The 26,405-nt window shown below is 51.4% G+C and overlaps 1 protein-coding gene across 1 annotated transcript; it reads right to left on the bottom strand.

The window, feature by feature from the left end:
- Window positions 1–11,977: 11,977 nt before the first annotated feature.
- On the bottom strand, window positions 11,978–25,825 carry METTL13 (methyltransferase 13, eEF1A N-terminus and K55). Its single transcript, XM_066371513.1, has 8 exons — window positions 25,421–25,825; window positions 23,156–23,915; window positions 21,698–21,897; window positions 19,781–19,970; window positions 18,304–18,471; window positions 17,439–17,654; window positions 14,089–14,220; window positions 11,978–12,439 (listed from the first exon to the last, which is right to left on the bottom strand). Exons 1-8 carry the CDS (start codon window positions 25,571–25,573, stop codon window positions 12,165–12,167), a joined length of 2,094 nt encoding a protein of 697 aa, XP_066227610.1. The 5' UTR covers window positions 25,574–25,825; the 3' UTR covers window positions 11,978–12,164.
- Window positions 25,826–26,405: the final 580 nt, after the last annotated feature.

Below are 26,405 nucleotides of genomic sequence, written 5' to 3'. Positions count from 1 at the left end.
CCAGTAGTCGCAGCCGTCGCCTTCGCGGCCATGCACATGCAGGTTCCCACTGGAATCAGGCAGACAGTAAAGAAACAGTGGAGCCAAAAAATAGTGGGCCATTCCTTTATTTCAAGACTCGCACCAGCCGAGGAGCAAACACACAAGGAAAACACTTCCCTTTCACTCAGGGCTCCCAAAGCCAAAGACACATTCTCCAGTTCCACAACCCAGAGAATCATCTCTGGTTTTTCCTAGAATCAAAGGCCCCACCAGTCTCAGCGGAGCTCACAAAAGCCCCTCACCTCTGTTCCCGTCTCCTTCTTCAAACTTTCTGCACAAACTGGCTTCTACTTCAGCACCCTGCATTCTCTCTGCTCTCACTCTGCAAACATGGCTTCTCTTCCCTCCAGCACACATTAGCAAGACAATGGCCCTTCCCAAGCAGGAAGGTAATTTGCAATTTCACAGATCACCTACCTGGCACTGCCCAGTGCCATTTTTTAACACTAAAAGTGAGCAAACTCAAAAAATACAGATTTTACAAACTCATTTGCCCAACAGAAGGGTGGAGGGAAGTGAGGGTAGGTATTCACTTCTCCAGCTCCCTTCTTGCTTGTGGACGACAGGTGGACTGTGGCCCTCCAGTGATGTCACGGGTCTGTGTAGGTGACTCTCTCCACCCTCCTACTCCCTTACCACCCTTGCTTCTTCAACCTCTTTAATGGCTCCCCATTTCTGCTTTTCCAGAGGCCCTGAGCCACCCCTTCTTGTTTCTCTGAACCAGCTCACACCTCTGTAAATAGTCTTTGTATGAAGCACTCTCCAGTAGCCAAGGGTGAACGTGCCATGGGTCTTGCTGAGAGCCTGGATGATACTAGTGGCATACTCCTGTTCACACCTTCAAACTCTTGCTCAATTCTTTGGGCTCCCAATCTCAACTCTTGCTCATTGCAACACTCAGCCGAGGAACGTTCACACCCTGAGGGGAAGTCCCCACGCCTGCTGTCTACCAGGACCCACCCAGAATACAGAAGCTCCTGAATCGAGCCGTGCACTCTGCAGCTGAGGGCTGGGGCACAGACCCCCATACCTGCAGAGAGCTGGAGCTGATGTCAGTAAACAAGTCCAGCCACAGCTGCCTGGACGTTAATGGAAGCAAGACAGTGACTCATCAGAGAAGCTGCAGTCACTTGACCCCCTGTGACTCAGACGTTTTGTTTTGAACAGGGAGCTGAGCTGAATAAAAGATGAATAAACCCAATGCTCTGCTCTTGGGAGGGGGGGGGGTTTAAAAAGCACTAAGAATATTTGTCTCTTTGTCCTGTCCTCAGATGATCTCTCCTGTCATTCCTCCTCTCTCCACTCCCCTACCACCAAAAACGTCCACTGCTGAAAATGAATCAGATAGAGGTGCGCAGGGCTGTGCTCCCGAGATAACAGGCGTGCGGCCATCAGCCAACACTGCACTTTGCTTTAGAATTATTCTGTAGTGTGTGGCATCGGCCACACCAAAGCCCAATGCTCTTGTCTTCCGATTTTAGCTTCAGCTTCAGCGAGGAACTCCGGCTGAAGGGCAAGCACCCACTGCCGGCTGGCTCCCAATCCCATCTCTGTGCCCAGTTTCTTTCTTGGCTGAAGCTCCTCCAGGTTTTGTAAGTTTGAGACCCGCACCATTGTCTGGGTCTGAAAAAAATTTCAGGATCTATCACAGCTAGACATCATGTTGAGCTATACCATGTTCCATAGGTAATACTGAGTAAGCACTAAGTGGTAGGCATTGTGCTAAGGTCTTTACTTTGGTTAATCCATTCATTCATGTCTTACCAACCACCTGAGATGGTGCGTGTGTGTGCGCACACATGTGCCTGTGAGTGTGTGCATGCTTGTGCTTGTTTCATAAATGAAGACAGGCTCAGAGAAGTGATGGAGCCAAGGTTACACAGTTAGTGGCAAAAAAGGAACTTCAGTCCACATGTCCCTCAGTTCCATACTCCTGTTTCTCTGTGTCTGTGTATATTTAATCATTTAATTTTCAAAACTCTCCAGGGAAGTCAAGATGTGCCCTGTTTGCTTTCCTAAATCAAGTCTAGCACTCATTCACCAAGTGTCTACAGCACGCCAGGCAACGTGCAAGGTACCAGACACGAAGGTGGAAAAGACAGTCTCTGCCTTCCTAGAGCTCACATTCTAACCAGAGGAACATCTTCGGAATTGCTTTTAAGGCTCCTGCTTTCCCTCTGGCCCTGGTATTACGTAAAAGTGAATTGTTGTCTTTGTTGATGTCAACCTCCTAAATGAAGGTTTTCTGTTTCTTGCTCAACAACTAAAACTAAAAGAACAGGACAGGTGATCAATCACCTATGTGTATATTGGGGGGGGGGGGGGAGAAAGAGACAGAATGAAAAAGAAAGAGAAGGAGGGAGGGAGGGAGAGAGGGAGGGAGGGAAGGAGAGAGGGAAAGAGGGAAAAGAAGGAGGGAGGGAGGGAAGGGAAAAAAGGAGGAAAGGAAAGAAGAAGAGAAAGAGAGAGTCAGCCAAGGGGTTGGGGTTGGGGTAGGGGGTGGGGGGTATGGAGCTGGAGGGAGGCCCTGGGAGGGGGCAGGTTGGGAGGAAAATTCCAAAAGAGGTGGATTATGCAAAGGCAAAGAGGTAAAAGAGCTCCAGGACTTTTGATGGAACCCATTGGACACGTGTCTGAAATTCACATTATTAAAGTCACCCCAAGAATTCTTTAGTTTTTAACTGAATGTTTTAAAATACATAATCAGGCATGGTTCAAAATTAAAACAACAAAAGGGTACCCATTTAAAAATCATGTTCTCACACTAAGGTCCCCTTCCCCACCCTCCCATCTCCACCGCCAGGTAAGCGGTCCCTCCTCCCTCTGCTTCCTCAAGCTCGCACAAGCCAGCACAGCACGCTGGACTCAGGACTTTCTGGACACACGTGGGTTTTTTTTTACTACGCTAAAACACTGTATTACACAGGAAACATAAAATATTATACATTTTAACATCTGAAGGAATGACTTTCTTGGATTATTACTGTTAGCCCTTGTGCATGGAGTGCCTCTGACATACCATTACATCCAGCAGTCATGACAAGTTCGTTCTGCAGATGAGGAGATATGAAACTTGGAAAGAACAAGTAACCTGTAAGGTTCAGACAGCGAGCCAGTGTGTGGCAGAGCCAGGAGGCCACCCCCTCCTCGGGCATCCTGTTTTGGAGAAATAGCCCTACCATTCACCTAAGCCGTGAGCTAGAAATCGGCACCTCCCTCACCTAAGCCCCTGAGCTAGAAATCGGCACCTCCCTCACCTAAGCCCCTGAGCTAGAAATCGGCACCTCCCTCACCTAAGCCCGTGAGCTAGAAATCGGCACCTCCCTCACTGGGTAGACCCAGCATCTGCCTGAAACACACAGACCTGGGAAGCCCACGACTTGACTTTGAAACCTAGCCTGAGGAGGCTGTATTGTTGGAACTGGAAGTCAACCACAAAGGGTCACATTTACATGTTTACCCTAGCTGCCTAGGACTAGGGCTGCCCCTTCTTCATGTCTGAACCTAGCATGGTTGATTGCCACAAAGAGGTGACTCAAGGAATAACTGAGGAATCACATTGAGATGCAGTGATTCTTTTAACCATTAAAATCGTTTTTTTCTCTCCTAGAGCCATGCTTATTCAACCATGCTGTCACGTTCCGTTAACAAGCAGGATGAAGAGTGAAATATTAGGGTCACATCCCAGAAGATGGTCAGAGCTCTGGGAAAAGCGCTGATCTGGACCAGGTGAATGAGCTTCGGGAACAGCCTGTGGCTTTGACCCACACCTCAGAGAAGAAATGGTGCTCCGCAGGCCAGTGCGCCCACCCCCCACCCCCTCTGCTAACCTGGGTTTCCATCACTGCCATTGGTCAATTTTTGCTGCCAGGATGAGCAGGGAATCAAAGATAATGAAGTGGTGTGTGTGTGTGTGTGTGCGTGTGTGTGTGTGTGTGTGTGTGAGACTGTGGTTTTTTTCCCGGTTCCTCTTCTCCAGGGAAACAACTTCCCAACCCAGACCACAATGACTGCACACCCTGGTGTGTTCACACTCCACCCCCAGCATATTTAGTATGCCAGGCATTTAGATACATATTCTCTCAGAATTTTCACAACAACCTTGGAACGCAGACGCTTTTATCTTTACTTTGTACGTGAAGAAACAGAGTCAGAGTCATTAAGTGGTTGGCACAAAGCCACAGAGCTCTGAAGTGGTGGCTCCAGGATTTAAAATGTGCCCAAGTCAGTGCTCAGAGCCTGTCTTCTACCTGCGCTCCTTACCGCCGACGGCCAACCCAAGCTAAAGCTAACGGTGCTGGCCCCTCAAGAGGTCCGGCTGGGAGAGAGGTCCCCAGTGAGAGCACTAGAACTAGAATCAGCAGACCAAATTTTAGTTACATTTCAGTTTCTAACTTGTTTGGTAAATGCCTGGACCCTTTTCGGTTTCTTCATCCAAGGACAATGGGGAAAACACGAACACGTGTCTCAGATAACTGTCATGAGGATGAAATGAATAAATGTGGATATGACTAACATATTCAAAATCCACTTTCGAGTGTGAATTTTAATAAATAATTAAAATATGAATTAAAGCACCTATACCATACTACATATTTCATTTGGATTTATCTGAACTCATTTCCAAACACTGTAGCATCTTCAAGACTTGGAAGGGGCGGGGGGCGGTGAGAAAGGGCAGAGAACATTCTGGGCACTCCTATCAGAGACCCTCACACTATGAGAGCCCCCAGACGTTAGCTCTCAGTGTTCTCTCCTCAAACTGAGGGGTGAAGGAGCAAGATCCCCTCCAAACAGAAAGCCACAGACCACCTCTATGAAAGCACCAAGCCGGGCACCAGCATGGGCTCCATAAACTGTGATGAAATTTACTGAATTCCTAAGGGCCCTAGAAACCACCTCTGAGGTTTACTATTCTGTGGAATCAAGCAGTGGGTGGGATGTCACCAGCCTGAAGGGCAGACACATGGCAGGGGTGGGGGTGGGACAGAGCTTCATACACTGTCTCCTCTTTGTTCCACAGTCCACTGGGCTGCAGGGGACCCCTGGTAACAGCCGAGTGTGTCAGAAAGGGGCCTTAAGTCATCTCAGCAGCCAGTCAGCAGGATCTATTGAAGCCGGAAGTATCTTAGGAAGGAGAGTGTCCTTTTGTGAATTTCATAGCTTTCTTGCTAACAGGTGACATTTATAGCCCCAAACCAGTACAATCCAAACTTGAGACGTCGGTTTATGACTTGAGAGAACAAAAAACATTACCACTTTCTATTTATCTAACTATAGTTAGTGCCTTTGTTTCCAAACGGTTCGAGGTATTTGGTAGCTACTGCTTCAGGAAATCTTAAAAACCCAGAAATACCGCTAAGGGGAGGGGGAAGGAGTTTCAAGAGATCCAGAGGTCCTCTTAGAGTCCCTAGAGCCAGTCACTGCCTCGCTGAGGTTCACGTGATTTTGCTGGTGTCCAGGGACCGAGGAGCCTGAGAGCCTCCAGCTGTGACTGTCGGGGACTGCGCCTTTCTCTACACCAAGTACGCCCACATGCATTCATTCAATAAGCATGTGTCAAGGGCCTTTCTGTGTGCCAGGCACTGCACTGAGCACCTGGCGGAGAAGGGGGTTTTAAAGGAAACTATAGGATGGAGTTTTCACTGGAAAGGGGACAGGGAACCAGGCTGAAGCTATGTGGTCTCTGGGAAGAGACATCAGTCGTAGCCTAAAGAGCAGCCCCGGTCAGGCCCTGGCTGGTTGGCTCAGCGGTAGAGCGTCGGCCTGGCGTGCGGGGGACCCGGGTTAGATTCCCGGCCAGGGCACACAGGAGAAGTGCCCATTTGCTTCTCCACCCCCACCCCCTCCTTCCTCTCTGTCTCTCTCTTCCCCTCCCGCAGCCAAGGCTCCATTGGAGCAAAGATGGCCCGGGCGCTGGGGATGGCTCCTTGGCCTCTGCCCCAGGCGCTAGAGTGGCTCTGGTCGCAACATAGTGACGCCCGGGAGGGGCAGAGCATCGCCCCCTGGTGGGCAGAGCATCGCCCCTGGTGGGTGTGCCGGGTGGATCCCGGTCGGGCGCATGCGGGAGTCTGTCTGACTGTCTTTCCCCGTTTCCAGCTTCAGAAAAATACAAAAAAAAAAAAAAAAAAGAGCAGCCCCGTCAGAGTAACTGGAGGTCCTCTTCGCCCCTGGCAGAGGACATCTGCGTGAGTTGACTGAGCTCGTACGTGTCACTGAAGGCAGAAACTGGCCGAACACCCTGTCCTGGACGCCTCCCCGACAACCCCATGAGCCCATCTCGGCGAAGAGGATGCAGGCTTGGGGAAGAAGCACACCTAGATTTAAACCCTGGGTTTGCCTTTAGTTAATTAGCTTAAAACTCGACCAAAATGTGCTCGTGTGAAAAAGACAGGACTAAAGAACACTCACTGGAAAATGAGGTTATTAAGATGAAAATATATGCACTGGTTTTCATTTCCAGCCAAATGGGAGTCACAGGGACCAGATTTCCTCTCTCACTTGAAACAACTGAACTATAAAACAAAGATGAACTATGGTTTTCAAGACACAGGGCGTCGGGCAGTAAAGGACGGAGATCCGAGAAAAGACGAATGAGGACAGCTATGACGAGCCAGCTCGCTGTCCTGAGGGAGGTGCCAGGACATGGGACCAACACGCACCTGGTCAATGATGAGAGCTGAAGACACACAGGTGAGAGTCCAGAAAGATCAAGTCACTTGGGTTCGCAAGGCCAAGGGTCCCCTTTACTCAGGCAGGACTGTAAAGACGAGCGAGCGAACATTATCCCCAGAGCTCGCACAGAGTCGGGACAGTGCTCTCAGTCCAAGAGAGAAGTGGCAGGGTTCGTGGGGCACCAGGCAGGGTGCTGAGAACCTTTTCTCAGTGGTGGACCTTCCCCTGAGCCCTGCTCGGGGTTTCTGGCTAAAGGGAAGACATGTGGAGGGAGCGCGTGGCCCAGGGGCCAGCTGATTGAGCAGCACAGAAAAGTAAATCCCTTTTAGGCAGCGTGCACGTGTCCTGGGGCTACCGAAACAGATGACCATGGGGAGGTGGTCTAAAGCAACAGGAATGTGTCCTCTCACAGCGGTGGAGGCCAGAAACCCTCAGTCAGGGTGTTGGCAGGCCTGGTTCCGTCCAGAGGCCCCAAGGGAGACTTGGGCCGTGCTGCCTGCCTTGCTCGGCCGCTGGGAGCAAGCCTGGGCCGTCCGCGGTGCATGCGTACATCCCCCCGTCGGCCTGGCTTCAGATGGCCTCCCTTGGGTCTGTTCCCCCTTCTACTCAAAGGTCTTGTGTTTGTATTCAGAGCTGCCCTATTTCAGGATGATTTTATATTTGAGCTCCCTAACTTAGTAACGACTACAAACCCCTTTTTTTCCAAATAAGGTCACATTTACAGATTCCAGGGATTAAGACATGGATGTTTCTTTTGGGGGGACCACTATTCAACCCACTACAGGCATGCTTGCATTTGTGTGTGTTGAGTAAAAAAGATATATATATATATCCATTATTTCAAATTTCATTTTTTCCAAACTTTCCTGTATCCACTATTTGTTGTGACAGAAATGACTGAGACCTGTACAGAGAATGCGACCTGCTAGCCCGGGCCGGAGGCACCTGTTACATTCTTACCCGTACAGGCTCCTTCCGTGCCCTCAGCTCTCTCTCTCTCCCACCGCGTCACTTTCTGCCATTGTTCTAGAATGAGGGGCGTGCGGCACAAGGACCTGTACCTCCGCCCTGGGTCCCACCATTGGGGACCTCCTTCTCCGGAGAAGACCGTGCCCTGTCTACTCACGTGGGAAGGAGAAAACAGGAACAGGAACAGCGGGCTGGGTAGGATGCTGGGTAGAGAGAGAGACAAACAGGCAAAGGAGGAGTCTGTCTCCGACCAGGAGAGAAGGCAGCAGGGTTACGGCTCAGGTGAAACAGCTCCCTGAAAGAGTTCTGCCCTCCCAAGGGGAATTTTCTAGACGTCCCTGAACTTACACGCGATTGCTAGCGCCACCTACTGGGAAGCACAGGGACCAGCTCAGATCTGAGCCAGGAAAACAGCAGTGCCTCCTGCCTGGGGTCACTCGGAGGAGGCAGGCTCCGTGGCCATGACCGCAGACATCATCTGGTCTGCTCTAAGGCGAGGCAGAGCAGACCCAGCAAACACCTGGCCCTGACCCTGTATTCCCCACGCTCTGCACGTGTGGTTCCAGAGCCCACCCGAGCTCCACAGTAACATCAGGGTCCTCGGCCCTTTCCTCTTCCTGTCCTCAGCAGGGGTGTGCTGTCTGGCACAGAACAGTCCAGAAAAAAAAATCAACATAAAAATTCTTGATGGTGACCTGTTGGCAAATTTCTAGAAACCAAATGGCAAGACAAGCCCCAGGAGGGAAAGTGGGTTACCTGTGGTTTAGTGGACTCTGACCCCAGGCTCTGACCTCAAGCTCCTAAAACTGCTCTAATTTCCTGGGTGATAGAAGTATCTTCTGTCCTAATGAGGTGACTCCTGGTGGGTTCCCGATGGGAGCCAATCACCAGAAAGGCCAAGCCATGATTACAAGCTGGGAGCTTCAGTCCTCACCCCATCCTCTGCAGAAGAAAGGGGGCTGGAATTATTTTCTTTTTGATACTTTAAGATTTTATTTATTCATTTTAGACGAGAGAGAGAGAGAAAGAGAGAGAGAGAGAGAAGGGGGAGGAGCAGGAAGCTTCAACTCCCATATGTGCCTTGCTCAGGCGAGCCCGAGGTTTTGGACTAGTGACCTCACTGTTCCAGGTTGACGCTGTATCCACTGCGCCACCACAGGGCAGGCGGGGGCCGGAAATTGAGTTGTCAATCCATCCCGCCTCCATGATGGAGCCTTCATCAAGATTTCAAGGGTACGGTTCTGAGAGCTTTCGGTGGGTGCACACGAGGCGGAGCTGGGAGAGAAGAGTGCCCAGAGGACAAGAGAAGGCCCCGTGCCCTGACCCCACACCCTGTCCCCACACCGCCCCCGGGCAGCGCTTCCATGTGGCTCTTCCTGAGCTGTCTCCTTTTATAATAAACTGGTGATCTACGTAAACGGCTTTTCCTGAGCTCTGTGAGCAGCTCCAGCAAACGATCAAAACTGAAGAGGCCAACAGCCAGTGACAACTGGGATCGGCGACTTTGAGGCGGACATCTGAGTGGGGGAGGGGCTGTCTTGTGGAGTCAGCACTAACCTCGGGCAAATGGTATCTGATTTTAATTAAAGTGTAGGACACCTAGCTGGTGTTGGAAAGTTCTTGGTGTGTGTGTGTGTGTGTGGGGGGGGGGGGGTTGGCCCACGTGTCTGCTGTCCGTTTTGAACTTACGTAAAGACAAACACTGCTTTTCTTCCCCAGACAGGGTGGGGGGAAAGCACACTTGTGACCCAGTGGCCACCGGCAGGACAGAGCTCGTCCCCAGAACAGCCCCTCAGCACCTCTGCCACGGTGGCCTCAGCTCAGGCCACGCCATGCTCTCGCCCCTAGACAGTTTTTTAGATTCTGCTGCACAGGCGGCACCCCAGACTCATCAGATCAGGATCTCCAGGGTGCAGCCCAGGCCTAGACAGTTTTTAGTTTCCCCAGGCCTGCACTGTTGGGAGGATGCAATCTGGTGCAGCCACTACGGAAAAGTGTAGAGGTTCCTCCAAATATTAAAAACAGAACTGCCCAACCATCCAGTGATCCCACTCCCGGGTAACTATCTCCAGAAAATGAAAACCCTACCTCCAACAGATCTCTGTGCCCCCTGTTCCCTGAGTGTTATTCACAACAGCCCGGATATGGAAACAACCTCAGTGTCTGTATCCCGACAAAAGGATAAAGGTGTGGTCCAGACACACCCTAAAGAGAGAGGAAACACTGCCCTTTGTGACAGCGTGAATGGAGCTTGAGGTTATTATGCTAAGGACAGAACCCGTAAGCTTTCACTTACATGTAGAAAACAAGACTCACAGACACAATGTATTGGTAGTGACCAAAGGACAAGGGGTGTAAGGAGAGGCTGAAATGGGTAAAGGGGCTCAAATACACGGCGACAGGTGGAAACTGGATTTTGGTGGTGAGTGCGCTCTAATACAATCAAATGCCAAACTACAATGTTGTACACTTGAAACTTAGTTATTAACCAATGTTACCTCAATTTAAAAATTTTAATGTTCGAAAATAAATACTAATAAAAACCAAAAGGAGTCACCAGCTCTCCAGCGGGAAAGATGGGACAGAGGCCCATGGCACGGCCTGTGCACACGAAGCCCTTCCTCACAGCTCGGCGAGCTCCGAGGGGCCGGGACGAAGGCCCGGGCCCACACCGAGTCACCACGTGTTCTGGTGAACATACTGGTCTCCGTTGGTACAAATCCTCAGAGAAAATTAAGCTGAAGGCTGCCCCACTGTAACTTCTTCCCACTGGCCTTTCTCTAGCCTCTGGAGACACATGTAGCCAACCTCGCCCTTCTCTCCCATCCCTAACTAGCCTTTCCCAAATTTAGGACGAACACCATCACCCTGACTGCCTCTTCCCGTCTCCTCCCCTGTGGGCCTGCCCCATTCCTTGGCTGACTCCTATGACATAGTGGGGGCCTTGTCCTCCTCTGGTACTGCCCTAGCTTGGCTGTGCGGCTCCAGGTCTGCACAGCCCCCAGGGCCCTCTCCCGACACTGCCCCTCGCAGGCTTCCCAGGACCAGGCTCCTCGAGGCACAGGGCTTGACAAGAGATGAGCTTCCCCACCAGGCGCTCCTGCCCTTGGCCCCTCTCCACAAGGGGCACACCACCATTTTGTAAGGACAACAACCTATCTCTGAAATACGCTTTGTCTCAAGAGGCCCGAGTCTTTTACAGGGTCTGTGGAGAGAGAAGCAGAGTGGTAGGCAGTGACAACCCCTACTTCTCATGAAATCAGGCATGGCTGACATTCAAGGCAACCTCGGGACTGCCATTTACTGGTCAGTAAACAGGTAAGACCAATGCTTCCAGCTTGAGTGAAATTTGGCGTTAGGTATAGTTTTGGTTTAACTACCCTTGATCTCACATTAAATGAAATAATGTATTTAAATCACTCAGAAAAGTCCCTGGGGCATGTTAACGTTTTTGACTGACCCATGTTTTCCGGCCATTCCTGGACACCTTTGCTTCCCCCACAGCTCCGTACACCAGAGACTGAGTCCCCTAAGTCCAGCACACAACCGTGGCCCAGTTATGTCCACTCGATCCAGAGAAGAGAGAAAACGCCCCAGACTACAGGGTCGGGTAGCTAAAAACAGTTGTTAATAGTGGAGTCATGCCTGACCAGGCGGTGGCGCAGTGGATAGAGTGTCGGACTGGGATGCGGAAGACCCAGGTTCGAGACCCTCAGGTTGCCAGCTTAAGCGTGGGCTCATCTGGCTTGAGCAAAAAGCTCACCAGCTTGACCCAAGGTCACTGGCTGGAGCAAGGGGTTACTCAGTCTGCTGAAGGCCCACGGTCAAGGCACATATGAGAAAGCAATCAATGAACAACGAAGGTGTCCTAATGAAAAACTGATGATTGATGCTTCTCATCTCTCTATGTTCCTGTCTGTCTGTCCCTATCTATCCCTCTCTCTGTCTCTATAAAAAAAAAAATAGTGGAGTCATTTGGTAAACTCTTCCAACCCGGGACCTCGCGAGGGGCCCGGCCTGGTGCAGGGGACAGAGTGCACGTTCTCTCTCCCCTGCCTCCCGCCGGTGGGGAACCCACTGTTTAGTGTGTCAGCGCAGACTCGAGATCACTGCTACCGAACCAGCAGGCGGACAGAGAAAGGCCAACCCGCCATCAAAGTGGATCAGCCCTGGTCCTAGTGAGCTTGGCGCAGTCGGTATGGCCCCTGCGTCTGCTGGGGGCTCTAGCACGGAATGCTACTCGGGCACAGTGTAGGAACCATAGGCAACCACCCACAGGTATAGAAGAGGATAGGATGGAAAATACGTGTTTATTTTCCCAGGTCTTCAGGCAACCTCACCAGGCCGGAGGTCGCATGCAGCTGAGTATGAAATCAAGAAAAAAAGCAGATTTAAAAAGTACTGTGCATGCTATGTCTTCGCGCTCTGGCAGGCCAGGGGCCCACGGTCAGTCTGGCAGGAGGCTGAGAGGCTGGCGGTCACACAATCGTCACAGTCTTGAGCATATCAGACAGGACATACGTGTCATCCCAGCCCCTCCCTGGCTTCCGCAGGGTCTGCTCCAAGGCCCGGGCCATTTCCAGGAGCTGTGGCGTGGCCAGTTTCTGCTCGGGGTGCAGCTGACAGAACAGAATCTCGTTGACTTCCCCCTCGATGCGCCGGACATACAGGAGGGGAAACACCGCCTTGAGCCCCCCCAGCACCGAGTCCTTTAGCCCCAAGTCTCGGCACACGAGGTTGAGGATAAAGACACCTGTAGGGTGGGAAGGAAAGAGTCAGAATGACCGCAGATCAGCTGACACACGGAGACACACAGTTCAGCTCTGAGCAAGGCACCAACTCCGGCCCCAGGGAGGGTTGGTGGGCAAAGAAAGTACAACAGCAGCATGAGCTTGCAGCAAGCATCCCGCACACACAAAAGGAGAGAAAGGCGTGGGAAATGCATGAACCGTGAGAAAACATCAGCCCCATTTCTTGCTCTCCTGTGCTGCTAACCAATGAGTTTAACGTTCTCCATGCCTCCATTTCCCAAAGAATCGTTTTGAAGAGAAGTAACTAATACCCCCAAGAAAAAATATATCAACTGCCCTGGCCAGTGGCACAGTGGATGAAGGTTCTAGGGGTCGCTGGTTCGAGCCCCAGTCAGGACACGTATGAGAAGCAATCAATGAACGCGCAACTAAATACAACTACGAGTTGATGCTTCTCTCTCTCTCCTCTACACCCCCACCAAAAAAAGAGTATGCCGCCTCCACAGGGATGTTACGTTCCTGACATACAACATACAGTATTAGCCAGGGGCAGCCAAGTCACTGTGAGTCAGTGAAGGTTCTAAATCAACTTCGCTCACCTTGGCACCTTACACCAAATCCAAACACCTGGGGGCCCGAGAACACACAGATCACGAGTCCCAGCCCTCACATGAGGACCTGGAAGGGAGCCCCAGCTGTTAACCTGCTGTCACCGTGGCAAAGCTCTTTACCTCAGTTTCCTCATCTGAAACGGGCTGTGACAGAGACGAGACAAGGTATTGCCTCGTTCAGGGCACGTGGAAACCCCACTGGGAGGAGCCAGCGTCACCATGCTGGTGGGCATGGGAATCACCGCGACCGCTCTGTGACCCTGCAGCAGCGCCTCTGAAAGCTGAGCACGCGCACCTCCTAGGACCCAGGGGGCACAGCCCAACGCGCATGTCCAACAGACCCGCAAACTCCACCAAACAGCATCACTGCAATGTTAGTGGGAACACGCCTTATAAAAGCTCCCAATAGGCCTGACCTGTGGTGGCACAGTGGATAAAGTGTCAACCTGGAACGCTGAGGTCGCCGGTTCGAAACCCTGCACTTGTCTGGTCAAGGCACATATGGGAGTTGATGCTTCCTGCTCCTCCCCCCTTCTCTCTCTCTGTCTCTCTCTCTCTCACTCTCTCTCCTATCTAAAATGAATAAATTAAAAAAATAAATAAAATAAAAGCTCCCAATGGGCAACAGCCCAAATACCACACAGAGGGGACACGGAGAGCTGCAGTCACAGTGACACCACACGACATTGACAGGAATGGAAAGGCAGCGCTGTGGATGAATCTTGCAAGCGTCACGATGAGTGAAAGAAGAGAGAAACTAAAAGCCTCTGTTCTGTATGATAGTATTTGTATAAGGAACAAAAATGGGCCAAATGATGTTGTGCAGGTAGATGTTAGGACAGTGGTTATCCTTGAGGGCAGGCGAGAGGCGGATGTCTGGGGCACTGGAGATGTTCTGTCTGGTGCTTGGTACGTGCATGTGTTCAAAGTAAGGCAATCGGTCAAACTACAACATTTACGATGTGTGCATTTCTCATTATAAAGGAAACCAGTTTTAAAGGGCCCACCCGTCCTCCCTGCCCAGCCTTGCGTTCTCATACCTTCAGGAGCTAAGATGCTCTTGACCTTCTGCAGGAAGGGCCGGTCCACAAAGGCTGCAGGCGGACAACTCATCCCCAGTGTGGGGTCCTTACTGTCTACGTCAAACATGATGACGTCATAGTGAGGCCGCTCTGGGAGAGAGAAGCAGATGAGTTTTCATCTTTGCTGGGTAAACCCATGCCATTTACACTCCTTTGTCACATTTCTCCTGTGACCTGTGGTGGCCCAGGTGGCTAAGACAGAAGGGTGACAGGGAGGGTGTGCCTGTTCAAGGCACTGACACCACCGTCCAGGAAAATGGCCACCAGGGCTCTGCTGCGAGTCCCCCACATTAAAGATGGGGCGGGGCCTCTGTCTCATTTTCTGGGGTCCATTCTGCAGGGTGACTACTCAGTTACAAGTCTGTCTGTCCTAGTGGTTGTCAACCCTGGCAGAACATTACAGTCACCGTGGGAAACTTCTAATACTTAAGAGAACCTGGGCTCCTTTCTTGGCCAGCCGAGTTAAGAACCCCACGGTGGCAGGGAGCTGGGGTAGGAGGACCTGGTATTCCTCGGCTCCCGAAGTATTTCTGAATACAGTCAGACTTGAGAACCATTGATCTGGACAAAGCAGCTGTCTAAGCCTTGAAGGGCTGACCCAGCAAATGGTAACTCTAACTTATCTCTGGAAAGAACATATGTTGCCTCCAAGGAGCAAATGTTCTCAGGCTGGAGTTAGCGTATCTCTAGTCATTTGAACAGCAGCTGCCTCGGGGGAGAAATGATCTTGCTGCACGGGCAAAAAGGAATGGGTGCTGAATCAAGTCCACCTCTTCCTCTAATGCAGCGGTTCTCAACCTGTGGGTCGCGACCCCGGCGGGGGTCGAACGACCAAATTACAGGGGTCGCCTAGAGCCATTGGAAGTATTTAGGCGACCCCTGTATTTTGGTCCTTCGACCCCCGCCGGGGTCGCAACCCACAGGTTGAAAACCACTGCTCTAATGCCAATCATCGTTCCACAGGGGAAGGCCTGCAAAGCAACTGGCTTGTTTCTAGCAAACTTTGAGGCTGGGACAGTAACTATTTAAGAATTAATACTCGGGCTACAGCATGCCCGTCATGGTGCACACCACACATGTGACTGTGGCTTCTTAGAGAACAGAACATGTTGGCTCATCAAAGTCCAAGAACAAGCAGGGCCCGCAGTGGCAGCCCTGTGCCCTCCAGTAACCGAAACGGTTGAGGTGGTTAGACATCATGGCCAGGGCTGTTCAGGTCATGGACTGAGTACCTGCCACGTGTCTGGCACTATTTTAAATGTTTCACATATATTAGCTATCTTGGGCCTGAGCCCCCAGAATGGCTGCAGCCACAGAGAGAAAACCTGTGACGCTCTAATATGGTTAAATTCAGTTTCCAACTAAAACCCGGCAGCGTGGGCCCATCCCAGCACCAAACTGTCATGCTGGCTTGCCACACCCTTAACTGGGAGAGACTCTGATCCAGTTAGAACTGAGCACCTGTTATGGACCACGCGGACCAGGAAGGTGGGAGGCCTGGTTCTCCAGGTTCACTCAGGACTGAACTGACCTGAGGGACTCATGATCCGGAAAGCACCGGTCACCAGGAGCCTGTCTATAAAGTTCCAGAAGGATCAAGGGACCTCTTGTAGAGCATGACCAGGACTTTTGTCCTAAGTCTGGGGTATGGACTATTAAAGTGGAACCTTAGCCTGACCAGGTGGTGGCACAGTGGATAGAGCGCTGAACTGGGATGCCGAGGACCCAGGTTTGAGAGACCCCGAGATTGCCAGCTTGAGCGCGGGCTCATCTGGCTTGAGCAAAATTAAAAATGCTCACCAGCTTAGACCCAGTTTAGACCCAAGGTCGCTGGCTCAAGCAAGGGGTTACTCAGTCTGCTGAAGGGCCACCATCAAGGCACATATGAGAAAGCAATCAATGAAAAACTAAGGTGTTGCAATGAAAAACTCATGATTGATGCTTTTCAACTCTCTCCATTCCTATCTGTCTGTCCCTACCTATCCCTCTTCTGACTCTCTCTCTCTCTCTCTGTCCCTGTAAAGAAAAAAAAAAAGTGGAACCTTAAATCTGGTAGCAGCAGAGCTGCTGGGATGCCCACAGAGCAGCGTCCACCTCTGGGCTTTTTAGCTTCAGCACTACTGACACGCAGGATCAAATAACGCACTGCTATCAAGGGCTATCCTGTGCATTGTAGGGGGTTTAGCAGCACCCTTGGGCTGTCCCCATCAGATGCCAGGAGCACCCCTACCCAACAGTTACGACAACCAATAAAACGTCTGCAGACACTGCCAAATGTCCCTAGGCTTCAGAACCACTGGCCGGCGTGAGTGCCGTTTTATTCTACAGTGTGTCCGTAAAGTCATGGTGCACTTTTGACCAGTCACAGGAAAGCAACAAAAGACGATAGAAATGTGAAATCTGCACCAAATAAAAGGAAAACTCTCCCAGTTTCATACCTATTTAGTGAAGTGGATGTGGGCTCACAAACAGATTTTTTAGGGTTCCTTAGGTAGCTATTCCATATAGCCTCTACAGACTCGTCACTGACTGATGGCCTACCAGAACGGGGTTTCTCCACCAAACTGCCGGTTTCCTTCAACTGCTTATCCCACCGAGTAATGTTATTCCTATGTGGTGGTGCTTCGTTATAAATGCGCCGATATTCACATTGCACTTTGGTCACGGATTCGAATTTAACGAGCCACAGAACACACTGAACTTTCCTTTGTACCGTCCACATCTCGACTGGCATGGCCGTGGGCTGCTCCGCTGTATACACGGTGTTATGTCATCATCTGCGCATGTGCACATGCTGCCACATCATCCTACAGAAACTGGGAGGGTTTTCCTTTTATTTGGTGCAGATTTCACATTTCTATCGTCTTTTGTTGCTTTCCTGTGACCGGTCAAAAGTGCACCATGACTTTACGGACACACTGTATTTTTGGCTTCCCCTCCAGCAGAAAGATTTTGAAAAATCACCTCTCAACCCACATCCCAACTTTTCTTCCCCATCCTCACCCAGCTACAGACTCGAGGTTTCTTGGGATGGGGAGGAGGTAGCAAGGTGGCAGGGACAGAGAAGCCCACTGTCTGTTAGCGCCACCAGGGCAAGAAGTGGTTTGTTTTACTTGCCAGACCCCGAGCATAGAGCTGAACATGAGGTCAGTGCTCTGGAGTCACTGAGAAAGTTTGTCGACAAATGAACAGGGGAAAGTCTAGGATGATGCTGATGCTGCCCTGAGAGATGGATTCTGAGGCCCTCGCAGGCCCGCAGCCTTGGGTCAATCTTCCCTTGCCACCCCCAAATTCTGCGACAGCAGTACCTTCCCTTCCCGCCAGGCTGGTAATGTAGTCCAGGCCATCTGCGACGTGCACCTTCATCCGGTCGCTCTGGGAGAAGCCAAACCACTGGGTGGCCACTTCCAACATGGAGGGGTCGATCTCCACAGCTTCAATGCAGGACTCTGGGAAATGGTCGTGGACAAAGAGGGGGAGGCTGCCCCCACCCAGGCCGACCACCAACAATGCCAGCGGGGTCTCTGTAATACAGGAATAAAGCATCGTTTTACCATCTGCTCAGTGGAAAGTTTGGTACCAGCCTCAGGAGAGCGAAAGAGGGAATCAGATTGTTGGCTCTGCCCAGGGGATAAAAGATTTTGGAGCCTGGCCTCATAATTCTTCCCTTACCTGATCCAGAAGATGAACCAGTGTGCTATTATGGCCCCTTAAAAATCCCAAAGCACTCAGCTGATATCCTATCACGAGTCCCCACCATAAGCCTTATTAGACTCCTCTACAAAATGTGAGGGCCCGTGGCCAACACCTGGCTCATGGTCACAGGCAATGCAAGTCTGATGCCCTCTGCCCAGCTTCCGACTGCCAGGCCACAACTGTCACAAACCAATGACTAAAGATCTGTGCACCCTCCCTATCTCACTGAATGTATTTTACATCCTAGTTTTTAAAATAAATGAGTAGAAGAAAAACCTTTAGACATTGACACCATTTCAACATTCCAGTCTCAGTCTGAGTGTTCATTAACTCAGAAGCTGGCTGGGAGTGGGCAAGGTGTTCATGCACATGCTCTCCTCAGCCTGTGAGCACTGCCCTCAAACTACCAGCAGCTGCGCAGTGAGTTCTGTGCGCCCTCACGCTCCCGACTGCGGGCGGCAGCGACGACTCCCTCACCTAGGAGCAGCTCAGGGCTTCTCAGTAAGGCCAGGCCGGCGATCATAGCTTTGTGGTGCTCACAGCACAGGTAGCTCTTATCAATGGACTGTCCTGGGGCTGTAGGGGCGTCGTCCAGAGCACTAGCTGGCCGCTGCTTCTTCCTGTCCTTTTTGCGTTTCTTGTGGGCTACATGAGAGACAAGGAAGTCCTGTGATTAGTACATGCGTCCTGGGAAAGCAGAGCCTAGCAGGGCAGTGTGCTGAGGCTGACCTGGCGGTAAACATGCAGAATGCTGACTTGGTTGACATGTTGGTAGGTGGGTGGCCATTTTGATGTCACGGAAATTGGCAAACAGTACACATTAGGGCTTTTCCCCAAAATTCATGGATGCTAAACATGTAGTACACACCTCTGGATACCCGAGAGTCAGAAAAGGAAAGGGGCAAAGACACACCCAAGAGCCTGGGAAAACGCAACTTAGTGCTCCTGGTCCCTCTCCACTGAGTAGAAAGACACTCACAGGACCTTCATAAATTGTCGGGAAGCAGGACTTGCCAACTAGCCTATTACTAATTACCTCTGCTATGCCAATTACTACATTAGGGTTTTACTTTTAATCCTAAAACAACCCTTAAATTGCAATTACTGGCAGGTAGAAAACCTGAGACTCTGAAGAGTTATAGGTGGTGCAGCCTGGATTTGAACCTGAGCGGCCTGTCTCCGGCACCATCGTCTCTACTGTACCACGCAGACAGAAACAGCTCATCTCACAGAGCCCTGCTGAATTAATACACAGACATCTCTGAGGCACCTTGCAAAGCAGGTGGCTGTGAACAGATGGCTCTGAAGCGATGAGCCACTGACTCAGTAAAGGACCAGCCCTGCTCCTTTCTGTCTCACAGGCTGGGCTCCAGAACTGAGCCCACACCCCGACTCCAATTCTGCCCACTCACACCCGAAGGGCCCCAGTGGTACGGGAACAGCCACAGGGCCATAGGTCTCTGCTCACAGATACCCGGGTCTATCCAACATCTCGGCCAAACTCCTAGGTCCTTCTGACCACCTCAGAACCCAAGTCCCACCTGACCAGGTGGTGGTGCAGTGGATAGAATGTCGGACTGGGATGCGGAGGACCCAGGTTCGAGACCCCGAGGTCTCCAGCTTGAGCGCGGGCTCATCTGGCTTGAGCAAAAAGCCCACCAGCTTGAGCCCAAGGTCGCTGGCTCGAGCAAGGGGTTACTCGGTCTGCTGAAGGCCCACAGTCAAGGCACATATGAGAAAGCAATCAATGAACAACTAAGGTGTTGCAATGAAAAACTGATGATTGATGCTTCTCATCTCTTTCCGTTCCTGTCTGTCTGTCCCTATCTATCCCTCTCTCTGACTCTCGCTCTGTCTCTGAAATAAATAAATAAAAATAAATTAAAAAAAAAAAAAGAACCCAAGTCCCTGGCGCGTCCGCATGGGGGCCACCGCCGTGCCTCGGGGGCCTCACCTCTGGGGTCCCTCAGCAGCCTGGCCTCTGACTGCACCACATTCCTGTTGCTGAGGAAGATCAGCCGCCGGAAGTAGCGTCGGTCGTCCCCCTGCACGTCCTCGATGACATAGTCACCACTCAAGGGGCTGCAGTCTTGGTGCCGAACAGTCCGCACCCCGATGTCCCCACCCACAGACAGGAAGGGCACCTGAAGGTACAGCAGACACAAGGTCAAACCACCAGCTCAATTAGAAATTTGAGAAAGTATAAGCCCTTCCTCGTGTCAGTCTGAGGAACCCACACCAAGGTTCTAGGCAGTGAGCTCCAAGGATGGGCCATTCTATTCAAGTTCTCGTCTGGGGCCTCTGACTTGATCTCAAAAGGTTTAATTCACATTTCTGGAAATTAACTGATCCCCCAAGCCATTAGTGAATGCAGTTGACTCTCCCCCAAAAAAAGTTTCTCAACAGCAATCCTCAAAAGCACTTTCAGTAGTCCAGGACAACCCAAGTTGGAGGGACCTCCGGGAAGGAACCAGAATTAGGAGACGGACCTGAACAGGGATGAGATAAAACCTAGGGGGAACGAACGCAGCCGCTCCAAGTGTGGAGAAATTCTCCCTTCCATGGTTATTCACCATTTTCTCCCATTATTCTAGACAGGAGGAAAAAATTAGAAAAAATACCTTTCCCTTTCCTTTCCCAATCTTAACATCTACTTCTTTCCAAAGACCTACACATGTATTTAGTAATGGCTAGGGATCCCCGACTTTGCAGAGACGAAAGCACTGGTGAGAGACGGTCGCAAATGAACCTCCCACAGGAACTGGGTCTCTGATGGACACCGACCCCGTGTCTGCAGGGGAGAATCACCCATTCGTCTGCAAGCACAAGTCGGCCTAGCAGGCAGAACCCAGTCTGGGACCTGTTCTTTTCAGATCTGTTACTTAGCACTGAGCCTCCAGGTACCTTGGCTTTCCCCTCTGTCAAGGAGAATAAAGTCCTTACTATCAAGTCCTTGCAATACAGCCACCTGTCAATCACCCTGCCTGGTGACCAGGATGGGTGGTCAATATCATGTCAACTGATAATTCCATACCACCACTTTGGCAAAAAGCCTTCAATTTCCTTCCCAGTGAAACACCATCTTACCCTGAGATAATAATACCTCTAAGAAGCAAAAGGGCCAAAGAAGTCCTGTGTAAAAGTGGGGAAAGAGGCGCTGGCTGGTTGGCTCAGTGGTCGAGCATCGGCCTGGCATGTGGAAGTCCCGGGTTCAATTTCCGGCCAGGGCACACAGGAGAAGCGCCCATCTGCTTCTCCACCCCTCTCCCTCTCCTTCCTCTCTGTCTCTCTCTTCCCCTCCTGCAGCCAAGGCTCCATTGGAGCAAAGTTGGCCTGGGCGCTGAGGATGGCTCCATGGCCTCTGCCTCAGGCGCTAAAATGGCTCTGGTTGCAACAGAGTGACACCCCAGATGGGCAGAGCATCGCCCCCTGGTGGGCATGCCAGGTGGATCCCAGTCGGGCGCATGTGGGAGTCTGACTGATTGCCTCCCCCCTTCTAACTTCAGAAAAATACAAAAATAAAAATAAAAAAATAGAGAGAAAGAGATACACAGGCTGAACGATGTGTAGAATGGAGAGATGGAGCCTGCGAACAGCATTTCTTTCATGCCATCTCTGTGGAATCTGAGGAACCGCCCCTGACCCAGATGCTCCCAAGGGTCTCAAAAAGGCACTCCTCATCTTCCCTGCACTGCCTGGGGCAAGGGAACGTGGTTTGTGCCCACGGAGCTCCCAGCTGCTGACATGACCTCCAGGGGTCGACCAGGCTCACAGACCTTACCCCAACTCCTTCCAGGACACCCTGTGCTCTCCTGGCTGCTAACGTGACTTCTTCAGAGAGCTGTGGCAGCTGCCGCCAGGGCTTTGTTACCTGCTGCTGGGCGGGCATCCCGGCCGGGGCCAGCTCCATGACTCGAGCCGAAAGCTCAGCCTGGATGCTGTCCATGCCTTCGTACCACTGGCCTCGGTGCAGGGCCACTGTGATCAGCCTCCTGAAGCCAGCACTGGCCGCCAGCTGCTTCCGGCCCTCCTCCATGCCGAAGAGCCACTCAGTCTCGCGACCCTGGGGGACTGGAAACAGGCACCTGGTGACAGGGAGTCCCAGGAAGAGTGTTCGAGACCACTGCCAATATGACCACAGGGCAGAGGGCTGGTCCCTGCGCAGGCCCAGCGGCCAGGCCACCTGTGACCCACTGAGAGATGACCATTCCCTAGAGCACAAGGCCCACAGCACAGCAGCCATCAGACACGAGACAGGGCCAAGGGGGAAAAAGAGGTGTGAGCATGTGTGTAAGGGGAGGGAGGCGGGTATCTGGTGCAAAAAATAAGAAGCAATAATACTAACACTTATTACAGACCAAACATTATTTTAAGCAGTTTACAAATAGAAACAAATCAAATCTTCATAACAGCCTGGGGTGCAGGTGGTATTATTATTCTAAATGAGGAACTTGAGGCACAGAAGTTCCATTATCTGCCCAAGTCCACACAGCTAACTCTTGGCAAGGCTGGGACTCAGCCCCAGACTCCATGCCCGTAGCCAGGGCACTGTTCGCTCCCATGGGTGCAGCGAGAATCAGGGACTACTTGGGGAAATGGCTCAGTCGTCAGGAAACAAATGACCAGCATGACCATATCGACACCTTGCATTTATCTAAAATTTTCTACTTTGGAAAGCAGTTCCTTATATTCTCTCTTTTGATCGTTATTAACATAAATCTGGTATCACTCACCCCTTTTAATAATAACACTAACGCTCATAAAGCACTTATCACGTGCCGGGCACCATCCTAAGAGGTTTCACACTTCTCACAACTACAGGAGGTAATTACGATCTCATTTTAGGGAGGAGGAAACTAACATGCCCAAGGTCACACCACCAAGATGCAGCTGGAACGGGACTGGAACCCAAATAATCTGATTCCAGAGCTGGCTTTTTTGGTCACTGCTCTGTACAGGCTCTCAGGAGAGGGGCACAGCGATCTCCTGAGGGCCGGCAGCTCACAGGCTGCTGAGCTGGGACGTGACTGCTCCCATTACTTCTTGTTACAAAGTAGCTACCATCCGGACAATGTGACTTGCCTAAATGTATCTGTTACTTCTCTTCTCCCTACCAACCGCATTCTCCCCCTTTACCAAGCCTTTGTGACAAAAGAAGAAATAAGCTTCAAGTCTAAGCAGGTAGCTGGAGAGCTGCTACCTTCCTCGTGCCTTGGCCAGTGTAACCTCTGAAAGTACCACCTGCGAGAAAAAACCAGCCAAGGCACACCCAGCCACCAAAGCCCCAGCCCAGTCCCTTCAGGGAAGAGAGGGGCCAATCCCAACTCACTGATGAAAATGGCAAAATGATTGTCCCGCGATGGTCTCACAGTGGGGCTGTCCACCACGTGGAGGGTGTAGCGTGGTTCCCCCGTGTCCCCACTGCACAAGTCCAGGGACACACTCCCCAGCCCGGCCTTGCGGGACAGCTGGCCGCACAGCCAGGCATACTGCTGCTGCTCCCGCACCGCCTCGGCCAGCCGCTCGGCACTCTCCAGCCGCACGGGCCGACCCTGCTCCTGAGCACACAGCTCCAAGATCTGATGGCCAGAGCCAGGGGCTGGCCTGAACTTGGTCATGATGAAGGCAAAGACGGGCAGGGGGAACCGAGGCTCTGCTTCCAACACCTGGTCCCGGCTGTTGGCCACCAGGTGTACCCTGACCATCCACCCCTCCCGAGAGAAGTGACCCACTGCTTTCTTCAGGACGTGAGCCTGAGCCAGGGAGACGCAGAGGTAGCGACCGCCCACCTGCAGGACACGGCCAACCTCAGCCAGCATCCTGTCCACCTGTTGCAGGGTCTCCTCCTCCTCATCTGTCAGGACAGCATCCAGGGTGCCCTTGTCCAACACCACCTGGAACGAGGCATCAGGAAACTCCATCTGTGTCATGTCCATCTTCAGGAAGCTCATTTGGGGCCGCCGGCTGGCATTACGTTCCTTCATCTGCTTGATGACGACCTCGCTGATGTCAATGTTCACGATGTCCTGATAGCCCACGTCGTACAGCTGCTCGCTGAGCTCTGAGTTTCCACAGCCAATCACCAGCACCTGGAGGAGGGGAACCAGCATGATGAAGGTGACCGACCCAGAGAAACGAGCTTCACCTGCTTGGGGGAATCCAGTCTCGCCTTGGCTGTTGCACGTTTTCAGAAGGGAAAGTTGCTATCATCTCAGGAGAGATCACCATCACAGGGCTGATCCTAGAGTCCATCTTGAAACACCTCTGGTTAGAGGACTCACTAAAGAAAACCACATTCAGCGACAACAATGCAAGTTATGTGAAAACGGGCTTTCTTTTTCTTTCTGTTAATTTCATTTATTTATTTTAGAGAGAGGAGAGGGGGAGGGAGGGATAGGGGAGAGAGAGAAGTGGGGGAGGAGCGGGAAGCATCAACTCATAGTAGTTGCTTCTCGTATGTGCCTTGACTGGGCAAGCCCAAGGCTTCAAACCAGTGACCTCAGCATTCCAGGTCAATGCTTTATCCACTGCACCACTACAGGTCAGGTGAAAATGGCCTTTCTGAATTGCAGAAAAAACGAATTGTGGTTGCTCTTTTCTCTGAATCAAGCATTTATTACTCAAGAAATGACGAGAAGTCACAGAATCCAAATGCAGTCGTTACAGTTGAAATCTCCTATTTGTTTTACTGTTGAAAACCTAGTTCTGGAATAATCCCATTCCATTCATGCCTTTGGCTCCTCCTCACGGTATTCTGGTATTTTCTGAAGCCAAATTTAAAAACACAGGTTGTTGCCTCCCACTCTGTGGAGCAAACCTCCCAATGACCCTTCAAAATTCTGCCCTGGTGTTACCATCTCCGATAAAGCCTTGTACATACAATGAGAAGTGCACAAGCTTTGGAGCTAGATGGGCCACAGGTTAAATTCCACGTGGCCTCTTTATTACATGCACGATCTTAGGCATGAAACTGGCTCTCAGAGCCTGTTTCCCCATCTGTAGAATGCGTGCACTACCGCTCACCTCGAAGTTTATTATGAGAATTCAATGATCAAATGAGCACACGCACAAGGCTTGGTTGGCACTTAAGACTTCCTTAAAGCTCCCTGCCCGCCTTCCTTCCCTACCTCCAGTACGCCTCCTCTACGAATCCTCTTATTACTGTAACTTGGCACTTTCCACTTCTGGAATGTGCCCAGGATTTATATCTTAATGCCTGCAGGCTGAGCACACAGCCTAAAATCCAGTGGGCCCTGCAACAACTCTTTGATAACAGATCCTTGTATCAGTCAAGCCACAACTAGTGCCTGCTCCACAAAGACGCACAGTGAGTGACTAGAAGGCACTATCTAGGGAGGGTTACTAAAACAAGTGAGTCTTCCAGTGGGTTTACTAATAAAAGATGAGCTGGGGGTAGGAGATCTGTGACCTCAAGACCTTTAAAAGATTGTTTTCAATTGCCTTTCAGCCAAAAGGACGCATGAAATCCTGCAATCACGGGCCCGGTTGGGGCCCCCACATCTGTCATTGTCTGTCAGGTGCAGGACTGCTTGGAAGGCAGTCACAGACGCGCGGGGCTGCAGGCCGCGCTTACCTTCTCCCGGGGCTTGATGTATTTGTGCAGCACCCCGCACAGGTCCAGGTACGTTCCATACCACTCGAAAGCTTTCCTTCCGCGCAGCTGGAAAAACCTCTCCCAATAGTCGATGGAGCCAAACTCCTTGGAGCTCTTCGGTAAGAGATTCATATTCCCACACTGGAGGGGCTCTTCAAGACTGTCCCGCCCCCTGGGAGGGAGGTACCATCGGAAACCCCCACGCTGGCTCCGGGACACTTCGGTGGGGTCTCTTTCCACGAACAAACAGCCACAACTGATTTCCCCCCACACTCAAAACCCAAAGGAAAGGCCCTGACATGCCAAATTCACACGCTGGCTGTCTACCCCGCGCCCACAGACCCTGTCCACGTGAGGAGCCTCACTTTCTCACAGCTGGAGTTCAGAACCTGCAATCATATCCGGGTGCGAGGCTTCGCGATTGGTCGGCGCTCAGATGATCCTAGCATCTCATTGGTCGCTGATTTTTTTTTTCGTTCCTGGCACTTCATTGGCTGCGACGAGCCTCACGCAGGCGCCTAGCGTTTATTTACGAGGCGGAAGGGGGCGGGCCCGTGGGTCGGGGCGGAAGTGGCCAGCTGCCCGGAACTCTGGCTCGGGTCCGAACCTCGGGAGATGGCAGGCTTCCGGGGTTCAGTATTCGCTTCATCACCAATTCTGACCATAAGTCATAAAGTGGCCGAGAGCGGCCGGGGGACGACCTGGAGGAGGGGATCCTCCCCGGAGAAGAAAAACCTGTAGAAGGAAGTGAGGATGAGGTAAGGGATGAGGAGAGCCGGCCCACATCTTAACCGTTTATTTATCTTCTGTATCTCCCACCTTACCCCGCCTTAGTTTAACCGCTTTTCTTGTATAGTTCAGGTTTAATTTTGACGAAAATAGCAGTTGGGTGTACCTTTTCTGCACCAGAATACAGGGTTCCGCTGTTAAAAATGTAAAGACATGAAAATTAAATGAAAAAGTA

Source organism: Saccopteryx leptura, chromosome 2 (assembly GCF_036850995.1).
Source record: "Saccopteryx leptura isolate mSacLep1 chromosome 2, mSacLep1_pri_phased_curated, whole genome shotgun sequence".
Lineage (NCBI taxonomy): Eukaryota > Metazoa > Chordata > Mammalia > Chiroptera > Emballonuridae > Saccopteryx > Saccopteryx leptura.
This window is presented reverse-complemented; position numbering and strand designations above follow the sequence as displayed.

What these genes read in the sequence shown, in the direction of transcription:
- METTL13 (XM_066371513.1), bottom strand. Translation starts at nt 25,573, where the DNA reads ATGAATCTCTTACCGAAGAGCTCCAAGGAGTTTGGCTCCATCGACTAT. An exon ending in TCATTTTGCCATTTTCATCA is followed by an intron (nt 21,898 to 23,155) that starts GTGAGTTGGGAT and finishes GCCTGTTTCCAG; the next exon opens with TCCCCCAGGGTCGCGAGACT. An exon ending in GGATGCCCGCCCAGCAGCAG is followed by an intron (nt 19,971 to 21,697) that starts GTAACAAAGCCC and finishes CTGTACCTTCAG; the next exon opens with GTGCCCTTCCTGTCTGTGGG.